General features: G+C 47.9%; 1 protein-coding gene across 1 annotated transcript in view; it reads left to right on the top strand.

Moving 5' to 3' along the window:
- The window catches only part of MND1 (meiotic nuclear divisions 1), a 202,514-nt gene that overhangs the window by 26,516 nt on the left and 149,672 nt on the right, over nt 1-26,326 (top strand). Inside the window, exon 4 of the mRNA XM_075335534.1 lies at nt 22,682-22,830. Coding sequence (XP_075191649.1) covers nt 22,682-22,830 — 149 coding nt within the window. The remainder of the gene's footprint in view (nt 1-22,681; nt 22,831-26,326) is intronic.

Genomic DNA, 26,326 nt, shown 5'->3' with positions numbered 1-26,326 from the left:
AGGGATAGATAGACAGACAGAGGGATAGATAGACAGACAGAGGGATAGATAGATAGACAGACAGAGGGATAGATAGATAGACAGACAGAGGGATAGATAGATAGACAGACAGAGGGATAGATAGATAGACAGACAGAGGGATAGATAGATAGACAGACAGAGGGATAGATAGATAGACAGACAGAGGGATAGATAGATAGACAGACAGAGGGATAGATAGATAGACAGACAGAGGGATAGATAGATAGACAGACAGAGGGATAGATAGATAGACAGACAGAGGAATAGATAGACAGACAGAGGAATAGAGGGATAGATAGATAGACAGAGAGAGGGATAGATAGACAGACAGAGAGAGGGATAGACAGACAGACAGAGGGATAGACAGACAGACAGAGAGAGGGATAGACAGACAGACAGAGGGATAGATAGACAGACAGAGGGATAGATAGACAGACAGAGGGATAGATAGACAGACAGAGGGATAGATAGACAGACAGAGGGATAGATAGACAGACAGAGGGATAGATAGACAGACAGAGGGATAGATAGACAGACAGAGGGATAGATAGATAGACAGACAGAGGGATAGATAGACAGACAGAGGGATAGATAGACAGACAGAGGGATAGATAGACAGACAGAGGGATAGATAGACAGACAGAGGGATAGATAGACAGACAGAGGGATAGATAGACAGACAGAGGGATAGATAGACAGACAGAGGGATAGATAGACAGACAGAGGGATAGATAGACAGACAGAGGGATAGATAGACAGACAGAGGGATAGATAGACAGACAGAGGGATAGATAGACAGACAGAGGGATAGATAGACAGACAGAGGGATAGATAGACAGACAGAGGGATAGATAGACAGACAGAGGGATAGATAGACAGACAGAGGGATAGATAGACAGTCAGAGGGATAGATAGACAGACAGAGGGATGGATAGACAGACAGAGGGATGGATAGACAGACAGAGGGATGGATAGACAGACAGAGGGATGGATAGACAGACAGAGAGAGGGATAGACAGACAGACAGAGGGATAGACAGACAGACAGAGGGATAGACAGACAGACAGAGGGATAGACAGACAGACAGAGGGATAGACAGACAGACAGAGGGATAGACAGACAGACAGAGGGATAGACAGACAGACAGAGGGATAGACAGACAGACAGAGGGATAGACAGACAGACAGAGGGATAGACAGACAGACAGAGGGATAGACAGACAGACAGAGGGATAGACAGACAGACAGAGGGATAGACAGACAGACAGAGGGATAGACAGACAGACAGAGGGATAGACAGACAGACAGAGGGATAGACAGACAGACAGAGGGATAGACAGACAGACAGAGGGATAGACAGACAGACAGAGGGATAGATAGACAGACAGAGGGATAGATAGACAGACAGAGGGATAGATAGACAGACAGAGGGATAGATAGACAGACAGAGGGATAGATAGACAGACAGAGGGATAGATAGACAGACAGAGGGATAGATAGACAGACAGAGGGATAGATAGACAGACAGAGGGATAGATAGACAGACAGACAGAGGGATAGATAGACAGACAGACAGAGGGATAGATAGACAGACAGACAGAGGGATAGATAGACAGACAGACAGAGGGATAGATAGACAGACAGACAGAGGGATAGATAGACAGACAGACAGAGGGATAGATAGACAGACAGACAGAGGGATAGATAGATAGACAGACAGAGGGATAGATAGATAGACAGACAGAGGGATAGATAGATAGACAGACAGAGGGATAGATAGATAGACAGACAGAGGGATAGATAGATAGACAGACAGAGGGATAGATAGATAGACAGACAGAGGGATAGATAGATAGACAGACAGAGGGATAGATAGATAGACAGACAGAGGGATAGATAGATAGACAGACAGAGGGATAGATAGATAGACAGACAGAGGAATAGATAGACAGACAGAGGAATAGAGGGATAGATAGATAGACAGAGAGAGGGATAGATAGACAGAGAGAGGGATAGATAGACAGAGAGAGGGATAGATAGACAGACAGAGGGATAGATAGACAGACAGAGGGATAGATAGACAGACAGAGGGATAGATAGACAGACAGAGGGATAGATAGACAGACAGAGGGATAGATAGACAGACAGAGGGATAGATAGACAGACAGAGGGATAGATAGACAGACAGAGGGATAGAGGACAGATAGCTGCATTTCCCACGGTCGGCAGTGAGTTCACATTACCGGCCGTGGGAAATGACCGGTAATTACCTCTGCTGTCTCGCTGCGAAACAGCAGAGGTAATTCAGCGCTGTGTGTCAGTCGCGGCTGGATGTAAGCAGCGCGGGACCTGTGGATTACGTCGGAGCTTTGTTTCGGGAGGGGTTAATAAAAGGGTTAACGAGGCTTGTTTATTTTATTTAAAATAAAGGATTTTTCTGTGTATTTTTTCACTTTACTTACGGGTTGATCATGTCAGCTGTCTCATAGACGCTGCCATGATCAAGCCTGGAGTTAATGGCGGCGATCCGCCACCATTAACCTCTTGTATTACCCTGACAGCCACTGCTACACGGCGGCAGGAAGAGCCGGGGACATGCCGGTGCTGCCGCATAATGCATGCGACAGTGCCGGGGCAGCTGCGGCTGATATTCTCGGCTGAGGGAGGCGGGGGACATTAACCCTGCCCCTCTCCCTCCTCAGCCTGAGAATACCGGGCCGCCGCTGTGTGCTTACCTCAGCTGGACGGTAAATATACAGCGGAGCCCACGTTATTTTTTTTCTATATTTCCGTTTGCTTTCTATGTGTGTTCTATGTGTCTGTGTCTGTGTTCTATGTCTGTGATGTGTGTGTGATGTGTGTGTTTACTCTCTGCACGGCTTCCTCTTCCTGTAATGACATCACTTCCCTGCAAAACCGCAGACAAGCGATGTACATTACCGGAGGTAAACCGCAGGGAATAACGCAGGAAAACGCAGTGAACCGCACAGAATTTGCTGCCTGCGTTATTCCCTGCGGGATTTCACGATTAACATTGGAGTCAATGGAGTGAAATCCCGCAGCTACGTGCGGAAAAGAATTGACATGCAATTGTTTTTGCTGCGGGAATCCCGCAGCAAAACATGCAGCTGTCAAATTCCGCCTAGTGCGCACAGGATTTTTTTTGCCCATAGGTTTTGCTGGTGATGCACTGCAGAGATGTTATGAACATTTTCTGCAGCGAAACATGCAGCAAAACCGCAAAAAATCCGCGGACAAATCCGGTAAGTGCGCACATAGCCTAAGGGTTTAACAGGCACGTGTGAGTAGCGAATCAACTCGTGCTTCATAGCCGCACGTCAGCTGTTCAAATCTGCTGACATGTGCAGGGATTGCTACCGACTGCCTGCGTCAGGGATTATCCTCCCACGATCCATGACGTACCCAGTACGTCATGTGTCGTGAAGAGGTTAAGTGACTGCTGGCTAAGAGTGATGTGAAGGAGCTGCAATATTGATTAGAACAGCAGCTTTTTAAAGACAACCTGGTCTCAGGTGTTTCCTGTGTAATCCAAGTGCAGTGTGATGTAGGGGCTGAGAACTGGATTCCAGCGATGTATCACTTGCAAGGCTTTTTCAATAAAATCAGTATTATCAGCAGGAGATTATCACTACAGGACTAGATGTCTCAGGTCTCCTAGTCAACTGCTCTGTATAACCGACCCCAGCACTGATTAGCAGCTTTATGTGTACACTGCATAATGACAGGCAGCAGCAAATCAGCGATGTGGGCAAGTTATTCAGGGATCTGCAGCAGGGAAAACCGTGATTGTCAAGACAGCTTTGTAGTGATGGATGAATAGTAACTATTCATGTTTGGATACTGCTTACCGAATACTATTCCAGTGTTCATCACAGCAAGAAAAACGCTTGGGTTCCCCATTGACTTGCGTTAGGTTCGTTATTTGTGATGAATCCCAGAATAGTGCTTTGGTATTTGGTAAAATAATCCAAATAGTTACTATTTGCTCATCACTACTTATTTATGATCGCATTATACTTTAGTGTCAGGCTTATCTCTTAATAGAGCTTGTGTTATAGAGCATAGTAGGTACCCCTCCCTTCAGTTGTAAAATTGTTATCCGTCCATCTTCCTTCTAAGGTTACATTCCCATAATGAGCGTTTCAGTTTCTGCAGAATTTCAGCACCTATGATGTAAAGTTAGGTTACTTGTGTTTTTCATTGCGCTTTTTGTGTATTTTTTTTTAACGTTTAAGGCTATGTGCGCACGTAGAATTTTTTTTCTCCACGTTTAAGCAGCATTTAAAACAGCAGCGTAAATGCATGTGTTCTGCTTCCCCAGCAAAGTCTATGAGAAGTCAGCAAATTCCATGCCCATGTTGCTTTTTTAAACGCAGCGTTTTCGATGCCAAATATTTGACAAAATCAATGGGTTTAAAAAAGCAGCATGTCACTTCTTATGTGCGTTTTGGTTGCATTTTCCACCCATTGAAATCAATGAGGTGTATCAAAACGCAACCAAAATGCGCTTGCAATGCATTTTTGTTGCGTTCAACATGCTTTTTTGACAAACAGAATGCAGGTCTTTCGGCTTCTCTCTCTCTGTCGGTTGGTCGGTCGGTCTCTGTCTCTTGTCGGTCTCTCCCTCTCCATCCTTCATACTCACCGATTACTGTCACGGCGCTGCACAGCTGTCGCACTGCGGCGGCGTCTCCTGCTTTTGAAAATGCCGGCTGCTTGTTATTCCATCTCGTATTCCCTTCCTCCCCCGCCTATGATTGGTTGCATTTAGACAAGCCCCCACGCTGAGTGACAGCTGTCTCACTGCAACTAATCACAGCTGCCGGTGGGCGGGTCTATATAGTGTAGTAAAATACATATATTTTGCTCCCCCCCAATTTTGGTACTAGCCAAGGTAAAGCCATACGGCTGAGGGCTGGTATTCTCAGGATGGGGAGCCCCCCAACCTAAAAATATCAGCCAGCAGCTGCCCAGAAATGTCGCATCCATTAGATTTGACAGTCCCGGGACTCTACCCGGCTCATCCCGAATTGCCCTGGTGTGGTGCCAATCGGGATAATAAGGAGTTAATGGCAGCCTATAGCTGCCACTAAGTCCTAGGTTAATCATGGCAGGCGTCTGAGACACCCCCATGATAAACCTGTAAGTTAAAGAAAATAAACACATACACCCAAAAAATCCTTTATTTGGAATAAAAGACAAAAAAAACACCCTCTTTCACCACTTTATTAAAATCCTCAAAAACCCCTCCAGGTCTGGCGTAATCCACACAAGGTCCCACAATGCTTTCAGCTCTGCTACATGAAGCTTGCAGGAGCAGCCACAGACCACGACCGAATTTTAATATAGGAATTTTCTTTATGGTTTTTTGATAATTGGGTTCCTCCTTCTAATTGATAATTGAGGTATATAACAGACCACGACCGCCCTGTGTCAGCTCCACGCAGCAACTGAAGTGAGCCGCGCGATCAGCCGTGATGTCACTCAGGTGACTCTCGGCCACTGCTCTCAGGTGGAGGACTCCAGCTGGCCGCGGGTAACCTGAGTGATGGCACCGCTGATCGTGCGGCTCATTTCAGTCACCCAGGGGATTTGTGGTCACCAGTGAGTCCTTCACCTGTGATCGTAAATCAGGCGGCGGCACACAGACAGAGCCGCGCAATGACAATAAAGTCAGGTGAAGTTCATTCTTGTTCATTCTGATCGCGCGGCTCTGTCTCGCAGCCAGCCGTGCTCTATGGGGATGTAGTAGAGCCGAGTGGGACCGCACTGTCAAAAATGCATCCAAAATGCATGCGTTTTGGATGCATTATTTTTTTGTCAAATGTAGTGTTTACAGTTGTCCAGTCTGCCAGAGGGTGCTTTTTTTCTGCACTTGACAGAACGCAGTGTGCGCACATACTCTTATTGACGCAGCGGTTTTTGTCTCTTGTTTGTACTTCATGCTTTAAATAAAGCTGCTTTATTTTTGATACATCCTGGCATTTGACTTTGACAACTTTATTATATGCTTTGGTGTGGATTACATGCATTTTTAATATTTTAATTTCTTCGTCGCTCCATTGGGAGACCCAGACGATTGGGTGTATAGCTACTGCCTCCGGAGGCCACACAAAGCATTACACTAAAAAGTGTAAGGCCCCTCCCCTTCTGGCTATACACCCCCAGTGGGATCACTGGCTCACCAGTTTTCTGCTTTGTGCGAAGGAGGTCAGACATCCACGCATAGCTCCACTGTTTAGTCAGCAGTAGCTGCTGACTATATCGGATGGAAGAAAAGAGGGCCCATATAGGGCCCCCAGCATGCTCCCTTCTCACCCCGCTGGTGGTTTGTAAGGTTGAGGTACCTATTGCTGGTACGGCGACTGGAGCCCACATGCTGTTTTCCTTCCACATCCCCCTGAGGGGCTCTGAGGAAGTGGGATCTTACCGGCCCCAAAGCCCTGAGGCCGGGCTCCATCCACAGACCCATTGAACCTGCTGGATACGGAGCTGGGTACCGTTCAGGGACATGGCCCTGCACCATTCAGGTACTCTGTGTCCCCGTACACACAGGCACAGCACACTCCAGACTTGCTGGGTGTGCTAGTGCGCCGGGGACAGTAAAGGGTTACAGTCACTGGAGCCTAGCTGAGTGACTTTATGTATGGGGAACTACCGCGCCGGACGCTCGGGAGCGGCGGCGCGGCTGGGACTTGTAGTGCGCCGGGGACTTAGCGCCGACCGCGCTTTTACGGCGGCGGCGCTTATAAATCCAGTCCCCGGCTTTTGCGGCCTAGCTCCGCTTCGTTCCCCCCCCCACCCTGTCAATCAGGGTAGGGGAGAGACGCTGTACAATCAGCAGCGCCGAGGCCTGGAGCCTTATTTACATGCTCCAGCCCTCTCACTGGACACTGTGGGACGCCGGTTTCCCGCTCTGACTTGGGGGCCCGCCCCTACTCACACGAGCTGGAGAAGGACGCCGGCAGCCATTCCTGCAGTCCGAGCTGAGAGATCGGACTCTGGGCGACCAGGCACAGGACTAAGGCGACCACACACCCGCTTATAGGCGGGCGGTAAGCGGCACCTGAAGTGCTGACCCCACTAAATACCGCAGTTGTCCATTTGTATTTTTATGCTTACACTGCATAGGTCGCTATTTTTGGCTATATGCCCTCTTAGATGGCGACACATCAGCAGCAGGAAAGCAGGGGTGCTAAGGCACAGGCTTTCTATGCTGCTTGTATTGCATGTACTGAAGTGTTCATGTGTATTTATGCTTGTATGCTATACACTGCACTGTACGGTCCCTAGTCTGGGCTATTTTCGCCTAGAATGACTAGACTACAGCAGCAGAAAAGCAGGGGTGCTGAGGCACAGGTTTTTTCTATGCTGCTTGTATTGCAGGGGTTGCAGTGTTCATTTGTACTTATGCTTGTATGCTATACATTGCTCTGTATGGTCGATATTCTGGGCTATATTCCCCTAGATGGCTAGTCTACAGCAGCAGAAAAGCAGGGGTGCCAAGGCACAGGCTTTCTATGCTGCTTGTATTGCATGTGCTGCAGTGTTCATTGTACTTTATGCTTGTATGCTATACATTGCATTGTACGGTCGCCATTCTTGGCTCTATGTCCTAGTTGGCTAGTCGGCAACAGCATATAAGCAACACAGGCTTTCGATGCTGTTTTTACTGCATGTGATACTGTTCCACGGCACTGAACCCCATTGTGTGCAATGCTCCCCTGGAGCACTTGATCAGCCGGGGTCTCTACTAGACGTGGCCAAAGGAACCACCTGTCAACCCTGTCCAAGGACAGGGATGGAGTTGCAATGGGATAGAGACTTGCAGTCCGGACAGGCCATGGGCAATCTGGATCATTGCTCCCTGGCCACCCTCATTGGGAATAAAATCGGTGCTCCGGGGGGGGTCCCAGGAGGCTCTCTGTATGAGGAGGCAGACGTAGCTCATCAGGACTTTGATCCTGACAACGCTCTCAATCCGGATACACCGGATGGTGACGCCATAAGGAATGATCCTATAGCGTCCATCAATGGAATGTTGGATCTTTCTCCCTCAGCTCCCCCAGCGGAGGAGTCAGCTTCACAGCAGGAGAAGTCCCATTTCAGTAGCTCAAACGTATATTGAGTATTTTTCTGGCCACGCTGACTTCAGAGAAGCAGTCCAGGAACACCACGCTTACCAGATAAGCGTTTTCTCCAAACGTATTAAGGATACACGTTATCCTTTTCCCCCTGACGTGGTCAAGCGCGGGACCCAGGGCCCAAAGGTGGATTCTCCAATCTCCAGGCTTGCGGCTAGAGCTATAGTTGCAGTGGAGATGGGACTTCACTTAAAGATGCCAGACAGATGGACTCTGGTTGAAATCTGTCTATGAGGCTATCGGCGTGTCGGTTGCTCCGGCATTTACAGCCGTATGGGCACCCTAAGCTTTTCAGCGGTTCTTGCACAGCTGGTCTTGAGCATATGTACATTTGTGCCGCAGGGGCGTCCGTAACCTCGCAATGTCTGCATTGCGACTTACCCTATTAATGCTGTCCTGGAAGGACAGTCGAGGTTTCGGTCCTTCCCAAGCTCGGGCAGGTCCCAATTGTCCTCGTCCAAAAGAGCTGAAAAGCCTCAGAGGGGCTCAGTTTCCGGGGGCTCAATCACGCCCAAGGAAGGCAGCCGGAGGAACCGCTACCAAGGCGGTCTCCTCATGACTCTCAGCTCTCTCATCTCTCCGCATCCGCGGTTGATGGCAGACTCGCTCGCCTTTGGCGACATTTAGCTGCCACAGGTCATAGACCGGTGGGTGAGGGACATTGTGCCCACGTGCACAGGACAGAGTTCTGTTCTCGTCCTCCGACTCGATTCTTCAGAACGTCCCCACCTCCCCACCGAGCCGATGCTCTTCTGCAGGCAGAAGGAGTGGTAATCCCTGTTCCTCTTCAGGAACGAGACACGGTTTTCCTCCAATCTGGTTGTGGTGCCAAAAAAGGATGGCTCTTTCCGTTCCGTTCTGGACCTAAAACTGCTCAACAAGCACGTGGAGGCCAGGCGGTTCCGGATGAAACCCTCCGCTCCGTCATTGCCTCAATGTCTCAAGGATATTTCCTAGCATCAATAGACATCAAAGATGCTTATCTCCACGTGCCGATTGCTACAGAGCACCAATGTTTTCTACGTTTCGTGATGGGAGACGACCATCTTCAGTTCGTAGCTCTGCCATTCGGTCTGGCGACAACCCCACGGGTGTTCACCAAGGTCATGGCGGCAGTGGTAGCAGTCTTGCACTCACAGGGACACTCTGTGATCCCTTACTTGGACGATCTACTTGTCAAGGCACCCTCTCAAGAGGCATGCCAACTCAGCCTGAATGTTGCGCTGGAGACTCTCCAGACGTTCGGGTGGATCATCGACTTCTCAAAGTCAAACCTGTCACCGACCCAATCACTAACGTATCTTGGCATGGAGTTTCATACCCTCTCAGCGCTAGTGAAGCTTCCGCTGGACAAGCAGCGGTCACTACAGACTGGGGTGCAGACTCTCCGTCAAGGTCAGTCGCACTCCTTAAGACGCCTCATGCACTTCCTCGGGAAGATGGTGGCGGCAATGGAGGCGGTTCCGTTTGCGCAGTTTCATCTGCGTCCTCTTATTGGGACATTCTCCGCCAATGGGACGGGAAGTCAACATCCCTGAACAGGAAAGTATCCTTTTCACAGAAGGACTCTCTGCAATGGTGGCTTCTTCCCACCTCATGATCACAGGGAAGATCCTTCCTACCACCGTCTTGGGCGGTAGTCACGACAGACGCGAGTCTGTCAGGGTGGGGAGCAGTTTTTCTCCACCACAGGGCTCAGGGTACGTGGACTCAGCAGGAGTCCACCCTTCAGATCCATGTTCTGGAAATCAGAGCAGTGTATCTTGCCCTACTAGCCTTCCAGCAGTGGCTGGAAGGAAAGCAGATCCGAATTCAGTCGGACAACTCCACAGCGGTGGCATACATCAATCACCAAGGAGGGACACGCAGTCGGCAAGCCTTCCAGGAAGTCCGGCGGATTCTGACGTGGGTGGAAGCCACGGCCTCCACCGTATCCGCAGTTCACATCCCCGGCGTAGAAAACTGGGAAGCAGACTTCCTCAGCCGCCAGGGCATGGACGCAGGGGAATGGTCCCTTCACACGGACGTGTTTCAGGAAATCTGTAGCCGCTGGGGAAGGCCGGACGTCGACCTAATGGCGTCCAGGCACAACAACAAGGTCCCAACCTTCATAGCACGGTCTCGCGATCACAGAACTCTGGCGGCAGACGCCTTAGTGCAAGATTGGTCGCAGTTCCGGCTCCCTTATGTGTTTCCACCTCTGGCACTCTTGCCCAGAGTGCTACGCAAGATCAGATCCGACTGCAGCCGCATCATACTCGTCGCCCCAGACTGGCCAAGGAGGGCGTGGTATCCGGATCTGTGGCATCTCACGGTCGGCCAACCGTCGGCACTACCAGACCGACCAGACTTACTGTCCCAAGGGCCTTTTTTCCATCGGAATTCTGCGGCCCTGAACCTGACTGTGTGGCCATTGAGTCCTGGATCCTAGGGTCTTCAGGATTATCCCAAGGGGTCGTTGCCACCATGAGACAGGCTAGGAAGCCCACGTCCGCTAAGATCTACCACAGAACGTGGAGGATATTCTTATCCTGGTGCTCTGCTCAGGGAGTGTCTCCCTGGCCTTTTGCATTGCCTACCTTTCTTTCTTTCCTGCATTCTGGGTTAGAAAAAGGTTTGTCGCTCGGCTCCCTTAAAGGGCAAGTCTCGGCGCTATCCGTCTTTTTTCAAAAGCGTCTAGCACGACTTCCTAAGGTGCGCACGTTCCTGCAGGGGGTTTGTCATATTGTACCCCCGTGCAAGCGGCCGTTAGATCCATGGGATCTGAACAGGGTACTAGTTGCCCTCCAGAAGCCGCCCTTCGAGCCTCTGAGGGAGGTTTCACTTTCTAGACTATCACAGAAAGTGGCTTTTCTGGTAGCGATCACATCTCCTCGGAGAGTGTCTGAGCTAGCAGCGCTGTCATCCAAGGCTCCTTTCCTGGTCTTCCACCAGGACAAGGTAGTGCTGCGCCCCATTCAGGAGTTTCTCCCGAAGGTGGTATCCTCTTTTCATCTTAATCAGGATATCTCTTTGCCTTCTTTTTGTCCTCATGCAGTTCATCGGTATGAGAAGAATTTACATTTGTTAGATCTGGTGAGAGCACTCACAATCTACATTTCCCGCACGGCGCCCCTGCGCCGCTCCGATGCACTCTTTGTCCTTGTCGCTGGTAAGCGCAAAGGGTCGCAGGCTTCCAAAGCCACCCTGGCTCGATGGATCAAAGAACCAATTCTTGAAGCCTACCGTTCTGCTGGGCTTCCGGTTCCATCAGGGCTGAAGGCCCATTCTACCAGAGCCGTGGGTGCGTCCTGGGCATTGCGACACCAGGCTACGGCTCAACAGGTGTGCCAGGCAGCTACCTGGTCGAGTCTGCACACTTTCACCAAACATTATCAGGTGCATACCTATGCTTCGGCGGACGCCAGCCTAGGTAGAAGAGTCCTGCAGGCGGCAGTTGCCTCCCCGTAGGGGAGGGCTGTCTTCGCAGCTCTAACATAAGGTATTTCTTTACCCACCCAGGGACAGCTTTTGGACGTCCCAATCGTCTGGGTCTCCCAATGGAGCGACGAAGAAGGGAATTTTGTTACTTACCGTAAATTCCTTTTCTTCTAGCTCCTATTGGGAGACCCAGCACCCGCCCTGTTGTCCTTCGGGATTTTTGGGTTTTTTCGGGTACACATGTTGTTCATGTTGAACGGTTTTTCAGTTCTCCGATGTTACTCGGAGTGAATTTGTTTAACCAAGTTATTGGCTTTCCTCCTTCTTGCTTTTGCACTAAAACTGGTGAGCCAGTGATCCCACTGGGGGTGTATAGCCAGAAGGGGAGGGGCCTTACACTTTTTAGTGTAATGCTTTGTGTGGCCTCCGGAGGCAGTAGCTATACACCCAATCGTCTGGGTCTCCCAATAGGAGCTAGAAGAAAAGGAATTTACGGTAAGTAACAAAATTCCCTTCATTTTGTACAGAAGCACACTAAAAACGCATGTACGTTTTCTACCTGCGGATTTTTGACATTTAATGCTAGTGTATGGGGAAAAGCTGCACAGAAAGCTCAGCATACCTGCCAGAAGAACTGACATGCTGCTGATTTGATACACGCACTGCAGATGAGGTTACGCTGAGTAAAAAAGCACAGAGGGCAGGAGATTTCTATAAAGCCCATATACTTTGCTGGAACTGTAAAACACTGCTTTTTATGTCACAGTAAAAATATGCATCAATAACTCACCAACTTAGGGGATGTATCCTACTATTCCCCATAGTGAAAGAGCGCCCTGAACATTGTTACTGTAAGTGCTAGTGCACATGAAGCAGCATGTCATGGCAGGCAGCTCTACCGCAAGCCAGGTCTAGCACATGAGCTATGCCTAGACAAAAGAGTTCATTAAATGTGTGACAGGATGGTACTTGCTTGAAATATTGAGGTGTAACAATGAAAACAAGGTGTGGCGGTAAAATAAAATCTACTAATCAGATTTTTGGTGCCATACAAATATTTCTCTTCCATTTCTATGTATATAACTATCAGAAAAGTAGATGCAGGAGACCACCTATATTGATGAAGACATAGCATATTATTATATCAAAAGACAAGATGGCACTAGTACTACCGTATTTCTGAATAATAGTAATATTAAATCTGGTTTTATGAGATCAATGTAGTGATATGCCCAAAAGACATTAAACCTCCATTCATTTTATCAAACCATGTCCATGAGGCTGATGGAAGCAGCAGAGCTGTACTTTATTTTCACCATGAGTCTCATGAACATTACTGGAGTAAAGACGTGTGGTCATCTGCTATAAAAGGGTGGTGGCTCTTACTCTCAGGCCGGGGCCACACTGGGATCTACTGCGATCCTCGCATAACACTCGGCTCACGCTGGCAGCACAGCAGGAGCCGATTGTCATTAAAGTGTCACTGCGACTGAGGTCCAATCATGCGATTGGACCTCAGCTGCGGGGGGCTGGTTTGGCACTCAGGAGGGGCGGGCCAGCGGTGCAAAGGGGAGGGCGGGATTTATCTCCCTTTCTCCTCCATTGCCGGCTATTGACATTCTCACCCTGCACTCACAGTACATCGTTGTACTGTGAGTTCAGTGCGATTTTTCTCTCACCCCATAGACTTTAATGGGTGCGAGAGAAACCTGGATCGCATTACAGTCGCAGCATGTTGCGATTGTTTTCTCGGTCCGATTAGGGCTGAGAAAATAATTGCTCATGGGTGCTGACACACAGGCTAATATTGGTCCGAGTGGAATGCGATGTTTTATCGCATCCCACTCACTCCAATTTTCACGCCGTGTGTCTTCGGCCTAACTCCGTCATCCACATGACGCGATCGTTGTTATCCGATGGTTGTCATTGCACTAAGAGACCAAATGATGTCATGTGTACAGTGACCTGCAAATGTTTGGGCACTTCTTGTCAAAATTACTGTTGTGGTAGATGAAATGATCTCTAAAACACAAAGTTAAAGATGACACATTTTCTTAGTATTTTGGGAAAAAAAAACCCAACTCATCTTTTTAATTCATCTTTTTAATTTAAGAAAAAAAAGAAACTGAGCCGTTGCAAAAGTTTGACCACCCTGCATGGTTAGTACCTAGTACCTTTGGCAAGCATAGGCTTGTAAACAGTTTTTGTAGCCAGCCAAGTGCCTTTCAATTCTTGTCTGAGGGATTTTCATCCTTGGAAAAGTTTTCCAGTTCTGTGAGATTACTGGATCATCTTGCATTCTCGCCTCTTTTGAGGTCTAGCCACAGATTTTCAATGATGTTCAGATCAGGGAACAGTGAGGGTCATTGTAAAACTTCCAGCTTGTCTATTGTGGATTTAGACATGTGTTTAGGATCACTATCCATTTGTAGAAGCCATCCTCTTTTCAACTTCAGCTTTTTTAACAGTTGGTGTGATGTTTGCATCAAGAATTTGTTGAAATTTCATTGAATCCATTTTTCCCTCTACTTGTGAAATGATCCCTGTGCCATTGGCTGCAGCACAACCCCAAGCATGATTGATCCACCCCAATGCTTAATGGTTGGCGATATGTTTTTTTTTTTTTAAATTCTGTGCCCTTTTTTCTCCAAACACACCTTTTGATCATTGTGGCCAAAGAGTTCTATATTAACTTAATCAGTCCACAGGATTTGTTTCCAAAATTCATCAGGCTTGTTTAGATGTTCTTTGCATACTTTACATCTGACCCTGAATTTTATGTTGAGAACACAGGTGAGGTTTTCTTCTGATGACTCTTCCATGAAGGCCATCTTTGTGCAGGTGTCTCTGAACAGTACAATGTACCAAAACTCCAGAGTCTGCTAAATCTTCCTGAAGTTCTTTTGCAGTCAGGCGGGCGTTCTGATTTGCCTCTGTGGCAATCCTACGAGCAGCCCTCACAGAAATTTTGCTGCAAAAAAGCTGAAGTTGAAAAGAGGATGGTTTCTACAAATGGATAATGTTCCTAAACACACGTCAAAATCCACAGTAGACTACCCCAAAAGGCACAAGTTGAAGGTTATACAATTGCCCTCACAGCCCCCTGATCTGAACATCATTAACAATGTTTGACTAGACCTCAAAAGAGCCGTGCATGGAAGACGACCCAGGAATATCATAGAATTGGAAGACTTTCCAAGGAAGAATGAATTAAAAACCCTCAAACAAGAATTGAAAGACTCTTTAGCTGGTTACAAAAATAATTTACAAGCTGTACTACTTCCAAAGGAGGTGCTACTAGGTACCGTATTTTTCGGACCATAAGACGCACTTTTTTCCCTCCAAATGTTGGGGGAAAGTGGGGGTGCGTCTTATGGTCTGAATATAGGGCTGCGGGGAATGAGGGTGCTGCGGTGGAGCGGGTCATCGGGGGCACGAGCAGGCTGTAGCAGCCTGCCGTGACCACGTGGACCCGCTCATTTAATATGCACGCCCATCCTCCCGCCCATCTCTCAGCGCTGAAGCCGGCACTGACAGGTGGGCGGGGGATAAACAGCCGGCCCGCATGATCACCCCTGGCAACTGCAGCCTGGAGTGATCATGTGCGGCTATATTCACTGCCCCCCGCACATCATCATCAGTGCGGGGGGCAGTGAATCAGTACACATTACTCACCGTTCCCCTGCAGCACCGCAATCTCCTCCGGTCTGTGCCGGTCAGCTGACTTGCATGGAGTCTAGCGCCGCGCACAGCGATGACGTCATCGCTGTGCGCACGTGTCCACACGGACAGACAGGAGAAGATCGCGATGCTGCAGGGGAACGGGGACGGCTCCACACTCCAGCGCTGCCGCTGACATAGACGGTAAGAGGAGCGGTGCTGCAGGGAGTAAGGTGAGGTAAGGTGAGTATGAACGTTTTTTGTTTTTTTTGATGTGGCACAGGATGCGGCCATACACCAGAATGATAGGGGTATATGAGCAGGATAGGGGTTTATTATGAGCAGGCTGGGGAGTATATGAGCAGCCTGGGGAGTATATGAGCAAGCTGGGGAGTATATGAGCAGCAATGGGGAGTATATGAGCAGCAATGGGGAGTATATGAGCAGCAATTGGGAGTATATGAGAAGCAATGGGGAGTATATGAGCAGCAATGGGGAGTATATGAGCAGCAATGGGGAGTATATGAGCAGCAATGGGGAGTATATGAGCAGCAATGGGGAGTATATGAGCAGCAATGGGGAGTATATGAGCAGCAATGGGGAGTATATGAGCAGCAATGGGGAGTATATGAGCAGCAATGGGGAGTGTATGAGCAGCATGGGGAGTGTATGAGCAGCAATGGGGAGTGTATGAGCAGCAATGGGGAGTGTATGAGCAGCAATGGGGAGTGTATGAGCAGCAATGGGGAGTGTATGAGCAGCAATGGGGAGTGTATGAGCAGCAATGGGGAGTGTATGAGCAGCAATGGGGAGTGTATGAGCAGCAATGGGGAGTGTATGAGCAGCAATGGGGAGTGTATGAGCAGCAATGGGGAGTGTATGAGCAGCAATGGGGAGTGTATGAGCAGCAATGGGGAGTGTATGAGCAGCAATGGGGAGTGTATGAGCAGCAATGGGGAGTGTATGAGCAGCAATGGGGAGTGTATGAGCAGCAATGGGGAGTGTATGAGCAGCAATGGGGAGTATATGAGCAGCAATGGGGAGTATATGAGCAGGACATTATCCCATAACAGTGTCAGCAGCAGATCCTCGCCCCATAAGTGTGTCATGACCATATTTTTTGCTTAAAATTTTATTTTCCCATTTTCCTGCTCTAAAACCAGGGTGCGTCTTATGGTCCGGTGTGTCTTATAGTCCGAAAAATACGGTACTTACCATACAGGAGGGTACCTAAACCTTTGCATCTGCCCATTTTCCTTGTTTATTAATTTTAAAAAGTTAAAGATTAAAATATGTAATTTATTTTGCCTAAAACACAAAGTTAGGCTATGTGCGCACGTTGCGTACAGTCACTGCAGAAATTTCTGCAGCGATCTGAAGAGCACATGTGTGCTTTAAATCGCTGCAGAAATGTCCGTAGTGAAAAAAAAAAAAAGCCGATTCCATGCGCTCTGCCTGCAGCTCCTGCCATAGACAGAGCAGGAGCTGCCGGCAAAGCGCACGGAAGAAGTGACATGTCACTTCTTAGAACGCAGCGCTTCGGCAGTAGCCGAAGCGCTGCGCTCTAAAACGCCATGTACGCACGGCCCCTGCACAATCTCCATAGACTGTGCAGGGGACGCAGGACGCATGCAGTTACGCTGCGCTACAAAGCGCAGCGTAACTGCATGTATTTACGCAACGTGCGCACATAGCCTGAATGTGTCATCTTTAATTAACTTTATGCCTTTTAGAGATCATTTAATCTTCAACTTGCTTAACTGTTCACAATAACAATAATTTTGACCACGCGTGCCCAAACTTTTGCATGCCACTATGTATGCGGTAAAAACTATTTTTCTTCATCATATTTCAGAACAAAAAGTGAAATAAAAAGCAATCAAAAAGTTCAATGTGAATATAAACAGTATCCCTGAAAATGTCATCTCATACCACAAAAAACTAGCCACCCCTTAGCTCTATCAGTGGGGAAAAAAATGCTATAACTTTAAGAATTTGGACATACAAAAACTTTTTGTTTCTGAAACAGTGCTTTTTAGTGTTCAAAATTGGCAAAATATAAAAATAGGTATCACTATAATCATAGTAAGCCAAAGAATGAGTAGTTTTATCAGTTACCCCAAAAAACAATTCCTGAGTTGCTACTTTTTTGTTCATTCTGTCCTCCAAAAATCGGAAAAAAATGAGCATAAAATGTTAGGTGCCCTAAAGTGGTTCCAGTGAAAACTAATTTTTTTAAAAAACAAGACCTGACATGATCTTGTTTGCTGAATAATAGGAAAATTATAAGTCCCAAAATATGGAGATGAAAAAATATTTTTTTAGTGTGTGATAGTAGCAAAACTGAAAAAAAACAACCCCTATATAAATCTGGTATCACTGTTATACTGACTCAAAGAATAAAGAAGTCTCATCACTTATACCACATACTGAATGGCCAAAAAAGAACAATAAAAGCAATTCCTAAACTGCTGTTGATGTGTTCATTCTACCTCCCAAAGATCACAATAATGCTCAGTTTACATTTGTGTGCTTCATGCTGAACACTTATGTTGTGATCTCACAGGGCGTTTTTGCTGCTGTGTTTTTTTTTCTGCAGGAAAACTATAGCAAAACCTCATCTCTTGGCAGGACATAACCTGCAATTTTGGTGCGGTTTTTACAGTTGTTTTGCACTTCCTCATTGCTTTGTATAGGTGAAAAAACAGTGCAAATCCACTGAAAGAATTGACTTGCTGCTGCTTTCAAAAACAAAAAGGGAAGACAGGAGTATAAAGTGCAGACCTATAATACTTTGACAATAATAGATCACAAACACAACACCATAAAACCACTGTGTAATAAAATCAAGCATGGTGGGGAATGTGACATCAATCTGTCAGTAAGATCAGTAGAAATGCAAATGCAGGATGATCAGGGAGAGGAAAGGGGGAAGGTAGATGCAGGTGGAATGGAATACATGTTATAGTCCCAAAGCACTATCCTTCACCCATGCAAGACATGGTGCCAATCATTCGTTAAAAGGAATAAATGTATCAATTACCTAAAGTGCCAAGTGCATACCAGCATGTAAGGAGAGTTCCAAGTAGTCACAGTGATCCCCACAGAACGGACCTATGGACCCCCCAATGCACATTTCGCTAGGGTTTCTTATGGCTTCATCAGGGAGCAAGATCCCACTGGTGTGTCAGCACAATGTGCCTTAAATAGCCCGCCAAGCAAAAATAATAGGCAACAGATGTGAAGTGGCCGAGTGGTGAGCACGCAAAGCGCGCTGTCGCACCGCTGAGGCTATTTCCTGGTGAGCAGTAGTGACGCATGCGCCGACCAGCAGAGGTTGGACGGCGGGCTGGCGGGCCGTGTGACTGAAGGGCGCACACGTAGCAGTGGGGAAGCATCACCCTAGTAACCACGCATGCATCCCAGTACAGAAGACTTCAGGCGGGTCGGCCGGGAGGATCAGCCATTGGCACATGCATAACTGGGAACTGGATTGTAACACCATGGACCAACACCTTAAGCCACTTTGTAACCAGTTTGGCAGTATGCTTGGGGACATTGTCCATTTAGAAGACCCATTTCCACCCAAGCTTTAAGTTCCTGACTGATGTCTTGAGTTGTTGCTTCAGTTTTGCCACATAATTTTCTTTCCTCATGATATTATCTATTTTGTGAAGTGCACCAGTCCCTCATGCTGCAAAACAACCCCACAACATGATGCTGCCACCCCTGTGTTTTACAGTTGTGATGGTGTTCTTAGGTTTCAAAGCTTTTCCCTTTTTCCTCCAAATGTGGTCATTATGGCAGTTTAATTTTAGTTTTGTCAGACCACAGAAAATGTCTCCAAAATAAGGTTTTTTTCCCTTTGCATATTTGCAGACCTTAATCTGGCTTTTTTTTATGTTTCTTTTTGCCTTTCAGTCCATGTTGATACAGTACTCATTCCACTGTGGATAATGACACAATCTTTCCAGCTCCCGCCAGCATCTTCAAAAGGTCTTTTGCTTTTGTTCTTGGGTTGATACACATGTCTGACCAAAGCACGTTCATCTCTTTTACACAGAACTCTTTTCCTTCCTGAGCGGTATGATGGCTGAACATTAGCATCTTGTTCGTACTTACTTATAATTGTTTGTACAGATAAACGAGGCACCTTCAAGTATCTGGAAATTGCACCCAAGGATGAACTAGATTTGTGCAAGTCCACAATCCACTTTCTGAGATCTTGGCTGATTTTTTTTGACTTTCCCATGATACTACACAAAGTAACAGTGTTTTTAGGTGTGCCTTAAATGACATCCACAGGTGTGTCTGTAACTCAGATGTTGCCAATAAACAGAAGCTTCCAAAGACATGAAATTATCATATGGGCTGTCCAATATTGTTTTTAAATGCATAGTACTCTTACTGTATGTAAACTTTTGACTTTGCAGAAAGTAATATAAATGCCTTAAAAAATTCTCTCTCTCATTATTCTGGCATTTGGCAAATATAAATAACTAGCTGTAGTACCCGGGCGTTGCCCGGGATAGTAACTGTTTCTCTGTCTCTCTCCCAGTCGCTGTCTGTCTCTTTGGTTGTCTCTTTCTTTTTCTGTCTGTCTATATCTCTGTCTGTTTCTATCTCTCTGTCTGTGTTTGTATCAGTCTATCTGTCTCCATCACTGTGTCTGTGTGTGACTGTCTGTCTGTCTCTTTTATCAGGCTGTCTCTGTGCCCAGGCTGTCTCTGTGCCCGGGCTGTCTCTGTGCCCGGGCTGTCTCTGTGCCCGGGCTGTCTCTGTGCCCGGGCTGTCTCTGTGCCCGGGCTGTCTCTGTGCCCGGGCTGTCTCTGTGCCCGGGCTGTCTCTGTCTGTCTCTCTCTATCTGTCTCCCCACCATCATCATATTACCTCACACATAAGCTTCTTATACCAACAGTTTATTTTGTTCCAATAGCAACCACTGACAGTTGCTATTAAAGGGAACCTGTCAGCAGAAATTTCGCCCAAAACCTAAAAGATTCCCCCTCTGCAGCTCCTGGGCTGCATTCTAGAAAGGTCCCTTTATAAAGCGGTACCTTTTTGTATTCAGATTCTGTAAATGTGACACGGGGGCGGGCTGCGTGATGGCCGTTATTCTGCCTCCTGCCGCTTTAGGCCGTCCCCCATCGCTGATTTCCATAGCTGTGGACGCCGCCCAGTGCTCCACAGGTCCCCGCGCATGCCCAGTGCCTATCTCTCGTGGATGAGCACTGTGCCCAGTGTCACCGCTGGTGACGTGCGCGCAGGCTTTAGATTATGGGCGGTGCTGTGATGTTTATTACCAAGCAACCGCCCATAATCGCGGGACCGCGCTTTCCCCCTCGGCCTCCTTCGTTCTGCGCAAGCGCGGTGCTGCTGACCCCACGTCACCTCCTTCCCATCTTGCCCTGCTGACAGGTTCCCTTTAATAGCCTGTAGCTCCCACCTCCATTCAGTTTAATGGAGGCAGAATTTTGGAGAGTAACTGTAAAGCGCAGGGTTAAATTTTCCTGTCAAAACATAGTCCATGATGTTCCCTGAGTCACATGGGGCGTCTGTGCAAAATTTCATGATTGTAAATGCAACGGTGCAAATTCCTTTAGCACACACACACACACACACACACACACACACACACACACACATATATATATATACACTGAGCTTTATATATTAGATTTTGGTTCCTGTTTGACCTAAAATGGGAAAGGTTTATTCTGATTTCATGTCAGATAGTGAGAAAAACATGCAGATGTGTCTTTTTAGATAGTGTATGTAAACGTCTGATTTCGACTGTACAAATATAATGTCCGTTATATAATAACCCCATCCTTGTCTGCAAGGTAACATCAGTCTATCACTCCCCCACCAGTGAGCGCCGGTGTCTTTTTAGTGTTATATAATATTCTCAGTTTTAGTTCTGCAGTAGTAAAGAGTGGTCTCTCGTGCACTGCTGGAGCCAATCAGAAGCTGGGGGTGTGTCCTCTTGCCATCCAAGCTTCCGACGGAATGACAGGTTCAGCATTATATGGTGAATGCTGCGGCTCGGGAAGCCACACCGCATGTCAGTTTACACTGCGGGAAAAACAAGCACAGTGGGCATGGGACTTCTAGAAATCCATCCACTGTTCTTGTACTGTACAATGCAGTTTTTTGAACGCAGAAAAAATACTCTGTGTCCAAAATACTGTGAACCCGGATCGTGGGTATACAGCCTAAATAAAACATTATGCTAATATTCTGAGATGCTCTACAGTACCCCCACAGCCTCATCAGGTCTTGGTCTATTTAATAATGTATGCAGTTTAAATTGTGAATTCGGGGGACAGATCCAAAAAAAGCATAAATTAAGATTCCAGTTAAAATTCCTGTACCAAAACTGCTTGTGCATCTGCACATAACAGAGAAATTGTAGAATGGGGCTTTGTAAACCGCGCCAAAGATCACTGATGAAATCTTGGATTAATGTAAACTTTTTATTCTTGCACAGGTCTACACGTTTCAGGAGACTCTGCTCCCTTCCTCAGGACCAAACAGGCATAAGTTACATCAAAGGGATTTGATGTAACTTATGCCTGTTTGGTCCTGAGGAAGGGAGCAGAGTCTCCTGAAACGCGTAGACCTGTGCAAGAATAAAAAGTTTACATTAATCCAAGATTTCATCAGTGATCTTTGGCGCGGTTTACAAAGCCCCGTTCTACAATTTCTCTCTGTTATCTGCCACCTGGGGTACTGCTGCCTTTGATCCGGATTTATGCTGTTACAGGAGTTGTGCCTTTCACAACCATCTTTGGTGAGTAGGATAATCTCCTTTATCACCCCCTGTCTGTCAGGGTAAGACCCTATTGCGCTTTTTTGTCTGCAGGTTCTTTTTATCTATGTGGATCTGCACATGAACACTTAATGAAGGTATGGGAATATATATTTGCAGTTCTTTTAAGCCAAAGACCAAAGTGTATTTAGAGAAAATGGGAAATCGAGAAGAAGGATGCATTTTCTGCTTCTTGCTGGATTCATATCTGACTGTAGGTTAAAAATTTCGTCAAAAACTTCAGTGGTGTGTTTTCAGAAATAGGCAGGTACATTTATTAAGACTGATGGTTAATGTGCCAATCCAATAAGAGGGAGGAATGGAGGAAATTGTGCCAAATGTCTTAAAATGGGTATGCCACTTGCACATTTTTAGATTGCCCTAAGGTGAGAATTTGCAGTGACACCTTCTGTGAGCAGACAGAGATGGTAATCTTCCCACACAGTCTCCCAGCTTTTGGCGAGTGGTTTAATTTCTTATATATAATGCACTGTGATATGATGCAGGGGGGATAATGAAGCCACGTGGAGATACAAGTCAGTGAGCTGCATTGCATTACTTCCTGTATACATGCTCCTGGCTAATAGATTTCTGATTGGTGGCAGCTTCCATGTCGGTGAAGGATGTCCTGCAGAGCCTGGTGGATGACGGAATGGTAGATTCAGAGCGCATCGGAACTTCCAATTATTTTTGGGCTTTCCCCAGCAAGGCTCTTCATGCACGAAAACGAAAACTGGAGACATTAGAAAGCCAGGTAATCCTGACATGTTATGTTTTTTGGGTCGCCTTTATTGTACATAAAGGAAGCACTTTGATTAGTCACATTCTCACTGCCTGCACCAATACTTATCATTTATGTTTCTACTTTTAACTAGTGTTTGGTGGTTTTTTTTTATGTTTCACATGATTTGCATCTTTAATTACCATATTTTTCGGACCATAATACGCACTTTTCTTCGGCGCTCCATTGGGAGACCCAGACGATTGGTGTATAGCTACTGCCTCCGGAGGCCACACAAAGTATTACACTAAAAAGTGTAAGGCCCCTCCCCTTCTGCATATACACCCCCCGTGGGATCACGGGCTGCTTCAGTTTTCATGCTTTGTGCGAAGGAGGTCAGACATCCACGCATAGCTCCACTGTTTTTAGTCAGCAGCAGCTGCTGACTATGTCGGTTGGAAGAAAAGTGGGCCCATATGGGGCCCCCAGCATGCTCCCTTCTCACCCCACTTTTGTCGGCGGTGTTTGTTAAGGTTGAGGTACCCATTGCGGGTACGGAGGCTGGAGCCCACATGCTGTTTTCCTTCCCCATCCCCCCTCGGGGCTCTGGGTGAAGTGGGATCTTACCGGTCTCCAGGCACTGAGACCGGGCTCCATCCACAGACCCGGAGAACCTGCTGGATATGGAGCTGGGTATCGTCAGGGACAGGGCCCTGCTACATTAAGGTACTCTGTGTCCCCGTACACATCGCGCACACACACACCAGCATTGCTGGGAGTGCTAGTGCGCCGGGGACAACAGCGCGGAGCGCTTGTGCTATTATTCACTGCAGCTTAGCTGAGTGAATTTATGTGTTAGAAACTGCCGCGCCGGCCGCTGCGGGGTGTTTTACACTGTGGCGCGGCTGGGACTTGTGGTGCGCCGGGGACTTCCGCGCTGGCCGTGCACATAGGACGGCCGCGCTTATTACTCGAGTCCCCGGCTTTGCGGCCTAGTTTTCGCTTCGTTCCCGCCCCCAGCCCTGCCAGTCAGGGGAGGGGCGGGACGCTGTACAGAAAGTCAGCGCCGAGAGCTGGAGTCTGCTTTGCATTCTCCAGCCCCCTTCACTGGACACAGTGGGACGCCAGTTTCCCGCTCTTGTCTGGGGCACGCCCACGGCCCGCCCCTCTTCACAAGACGCCGGCAGCCATTCCTGCACGCAGTCTGGGCTGGAGAAGGGAGACAAGCTCTGGGCAACCAGTCACAGGATTCGGGCGACCACACACCCGCCTTTGTGCGGGCGGTAAGCAGCACCTGAAGTGCTGACCCCACTAATGCCATTTGTACTTTATGCCTAGATGGCTAGACTACAGCAGCAAAAAGCAAGGGTGCTAAGGCACAGGCTTTCTAGGCTGCTTGTATTGCATGTGCTGAAGTGTTCATTTGTACTTTATGCTGGTATGCTATACACTGCACTGTACGGTCGCTATTCCTAGCTATATACTCCTAGATGGCTGGACAACAGCAGCAAAAAAGCAAGGGTGCTAAGGCACAGGCTTTCTATGCTGCTTGTACTGCATGTGCTGAAGTGTTCATTTGTACTTTCTGCTTGTATGCTATACATTGCACTGTACGGTCGCTATTCTTGGCTATATGCTTCTAGATGGCTAGGCAACAGCAGCAAAAAAGAAAGGGTGCCAAGGCACAGGCTTTCTATGCTGCTTGTACTGCACGTGATACTGTTCCACACGGCAGGTTCCACTGTCCCCATTGTGTGCAATGCTCCCCTGTAGCACTTGGTCAGCCGGGGTCTCTGCTAGAGGTGGCCAAAGGAACCACCTGTGAACCCTGTCCAGGGACAGGGACGGAGTTGCAGTTTCGGCTGATAGATTGTCTGTGACTGTGACTAACATCTTAGAGACTTTGCAGTCCAGACGGACCATGGGCAATGTTGATACAATGCTCCCTGGCCGCCCTCATTTGGAACAAATCTGTGCTCCGGGGGGGGGTCCCATGCATCCCAGGGCGCAGGCTCTGACACGGACGACAGTCCCAGACAGTCTAAGCGAGCTCGCTGGGAGCGGCACTCGGCTTCATCACTGGTTAGGGTCCCAGCAGGACTCTCTGTATGATGAGGCAGACGTAGCTGATCAGGACTCTGATCCTGAGACCGCTCTCAATCCGGATACTCCGGATGGTGACGCCATAGTGAATGATCTTCTAGCGTCCATCAAGGGAATGTTGGATATTTCTCCCTCAGCTCCTCCGGTGGAGGAGTCAGCTTCACAGCAGGAGAAATCCCTTTTCAGTATCTCAAGCGTATATTGAGTACTTTTCCGGCCACTCTGACTTCAGAGAAGCAATCCGGAAACACCACACTTATCCAGATAAGCGTTCTCCAGTTATCCTTTTTTCTCCCTGACGTGGTCAAGCGCTGGACCCAGTGTCCAAAGGTGGATCCCCCAATCTCCAGGCTTGCGGCTAGATCCATAGTTGCAGTGGAAGATGGGACTTCACTTAAAGATGCCATTGACAGACAGATGGTCCTCTGGTTGAATTCTGTCTATGAAGCTATCGGCGTGTCGGTTGCTCCGGCATTCGCAGCCGTATGGGCATTCCAAGCTATTTCAGCTGGTCTTGCGCACGTGGACACTGTCACATGTACATCTGTGCCGCAGATGGCGTCCTTAACCTCGCAATGTCTGCATTGCGACTTACGCTATTAATGCTGTCCTGCACTCTACGAGCCGTACGTCAGTGGCGTCCGCCAACTCCGTGGTTTTACGCAGAGCATTGTGGTTGAGGGAATGGAAAGCAGATTCTGCTTCCAAAAAAGTGCTTAACCAGTTTGCCATTATCTGGTGACAGACTATTTGGTGAGCGATTGGATGAAATCATTAAACAGTCCAAGGGTAAGGACTCTTCCTTACACCAGCCCAGATCAAACAACACCCAACAGAGGAAGGTACAGTCGAGGTTTCGGTCCTTCCCAGGCTCGGGCAGGTCCCAATTGTCCTCGTCCAAAAGGACTCAAAAGGCTCAGAGAGGCGCAGATTCCTGGCAGGCTCAATCACGCCCAAGGAAGGCAGCCGGAGGAACCGCTACCAAGGCGGTTTCCTCATGACGTTCAGCCCTCTCTCTCCGCATCCGCGGTCGGTGGCAGACTCTCCCGCTTTGGCGACATTTAGCTGCCACAGGTCAAAGACCGGTGGGTGAGAGACATTTGGTCTCACGTGTACAGGATAGAGTTCTGTTCTCGTCCTCCGACTAGATCTTCAGAACTTCCTCACCTCCCGACCGAGCCGATGCTCTTCGGCAGGCAGAAGGAGTGGTAATCCCTGTTCCTCCTCAGGAACAAGATACGGTTTTTACTCCAATCTGGTTGTGGTACCAAAAAACGACGGCTCTTTCCGTTCCGTTTTGGACCTAAACCTGCTCAACAAGCACGTGAAAACCAGGCGGTTCCGGATGGAATCCCTCCGCTCCGTCATTGCCTCAATGTCTCAAGGAGATTTCCTAGCGTCAATAGACATCAGGATGCTTATCTCC

The sequence above is a fragment of the Anomaloglossus baeobatrachus genome, chromosome 1 (genome assembly GCF_048569485.1).
Source record: "Anomaloglossus baeobatrachus isolate aAnoBae1 chromosome 1, aAnoBae1.hap1, whole genome shotgun sequence".
NCBI classification, from domain to species: Eukaryota; Metazoa; Chordata; class Amphibia; order Anura; family Aromobatidae; genus Anomaloglossus; species Anomaloglossus baeobatrachus.
This window is presented reverse-complemented; position numbering and strand designations above follow the sequence as displayed.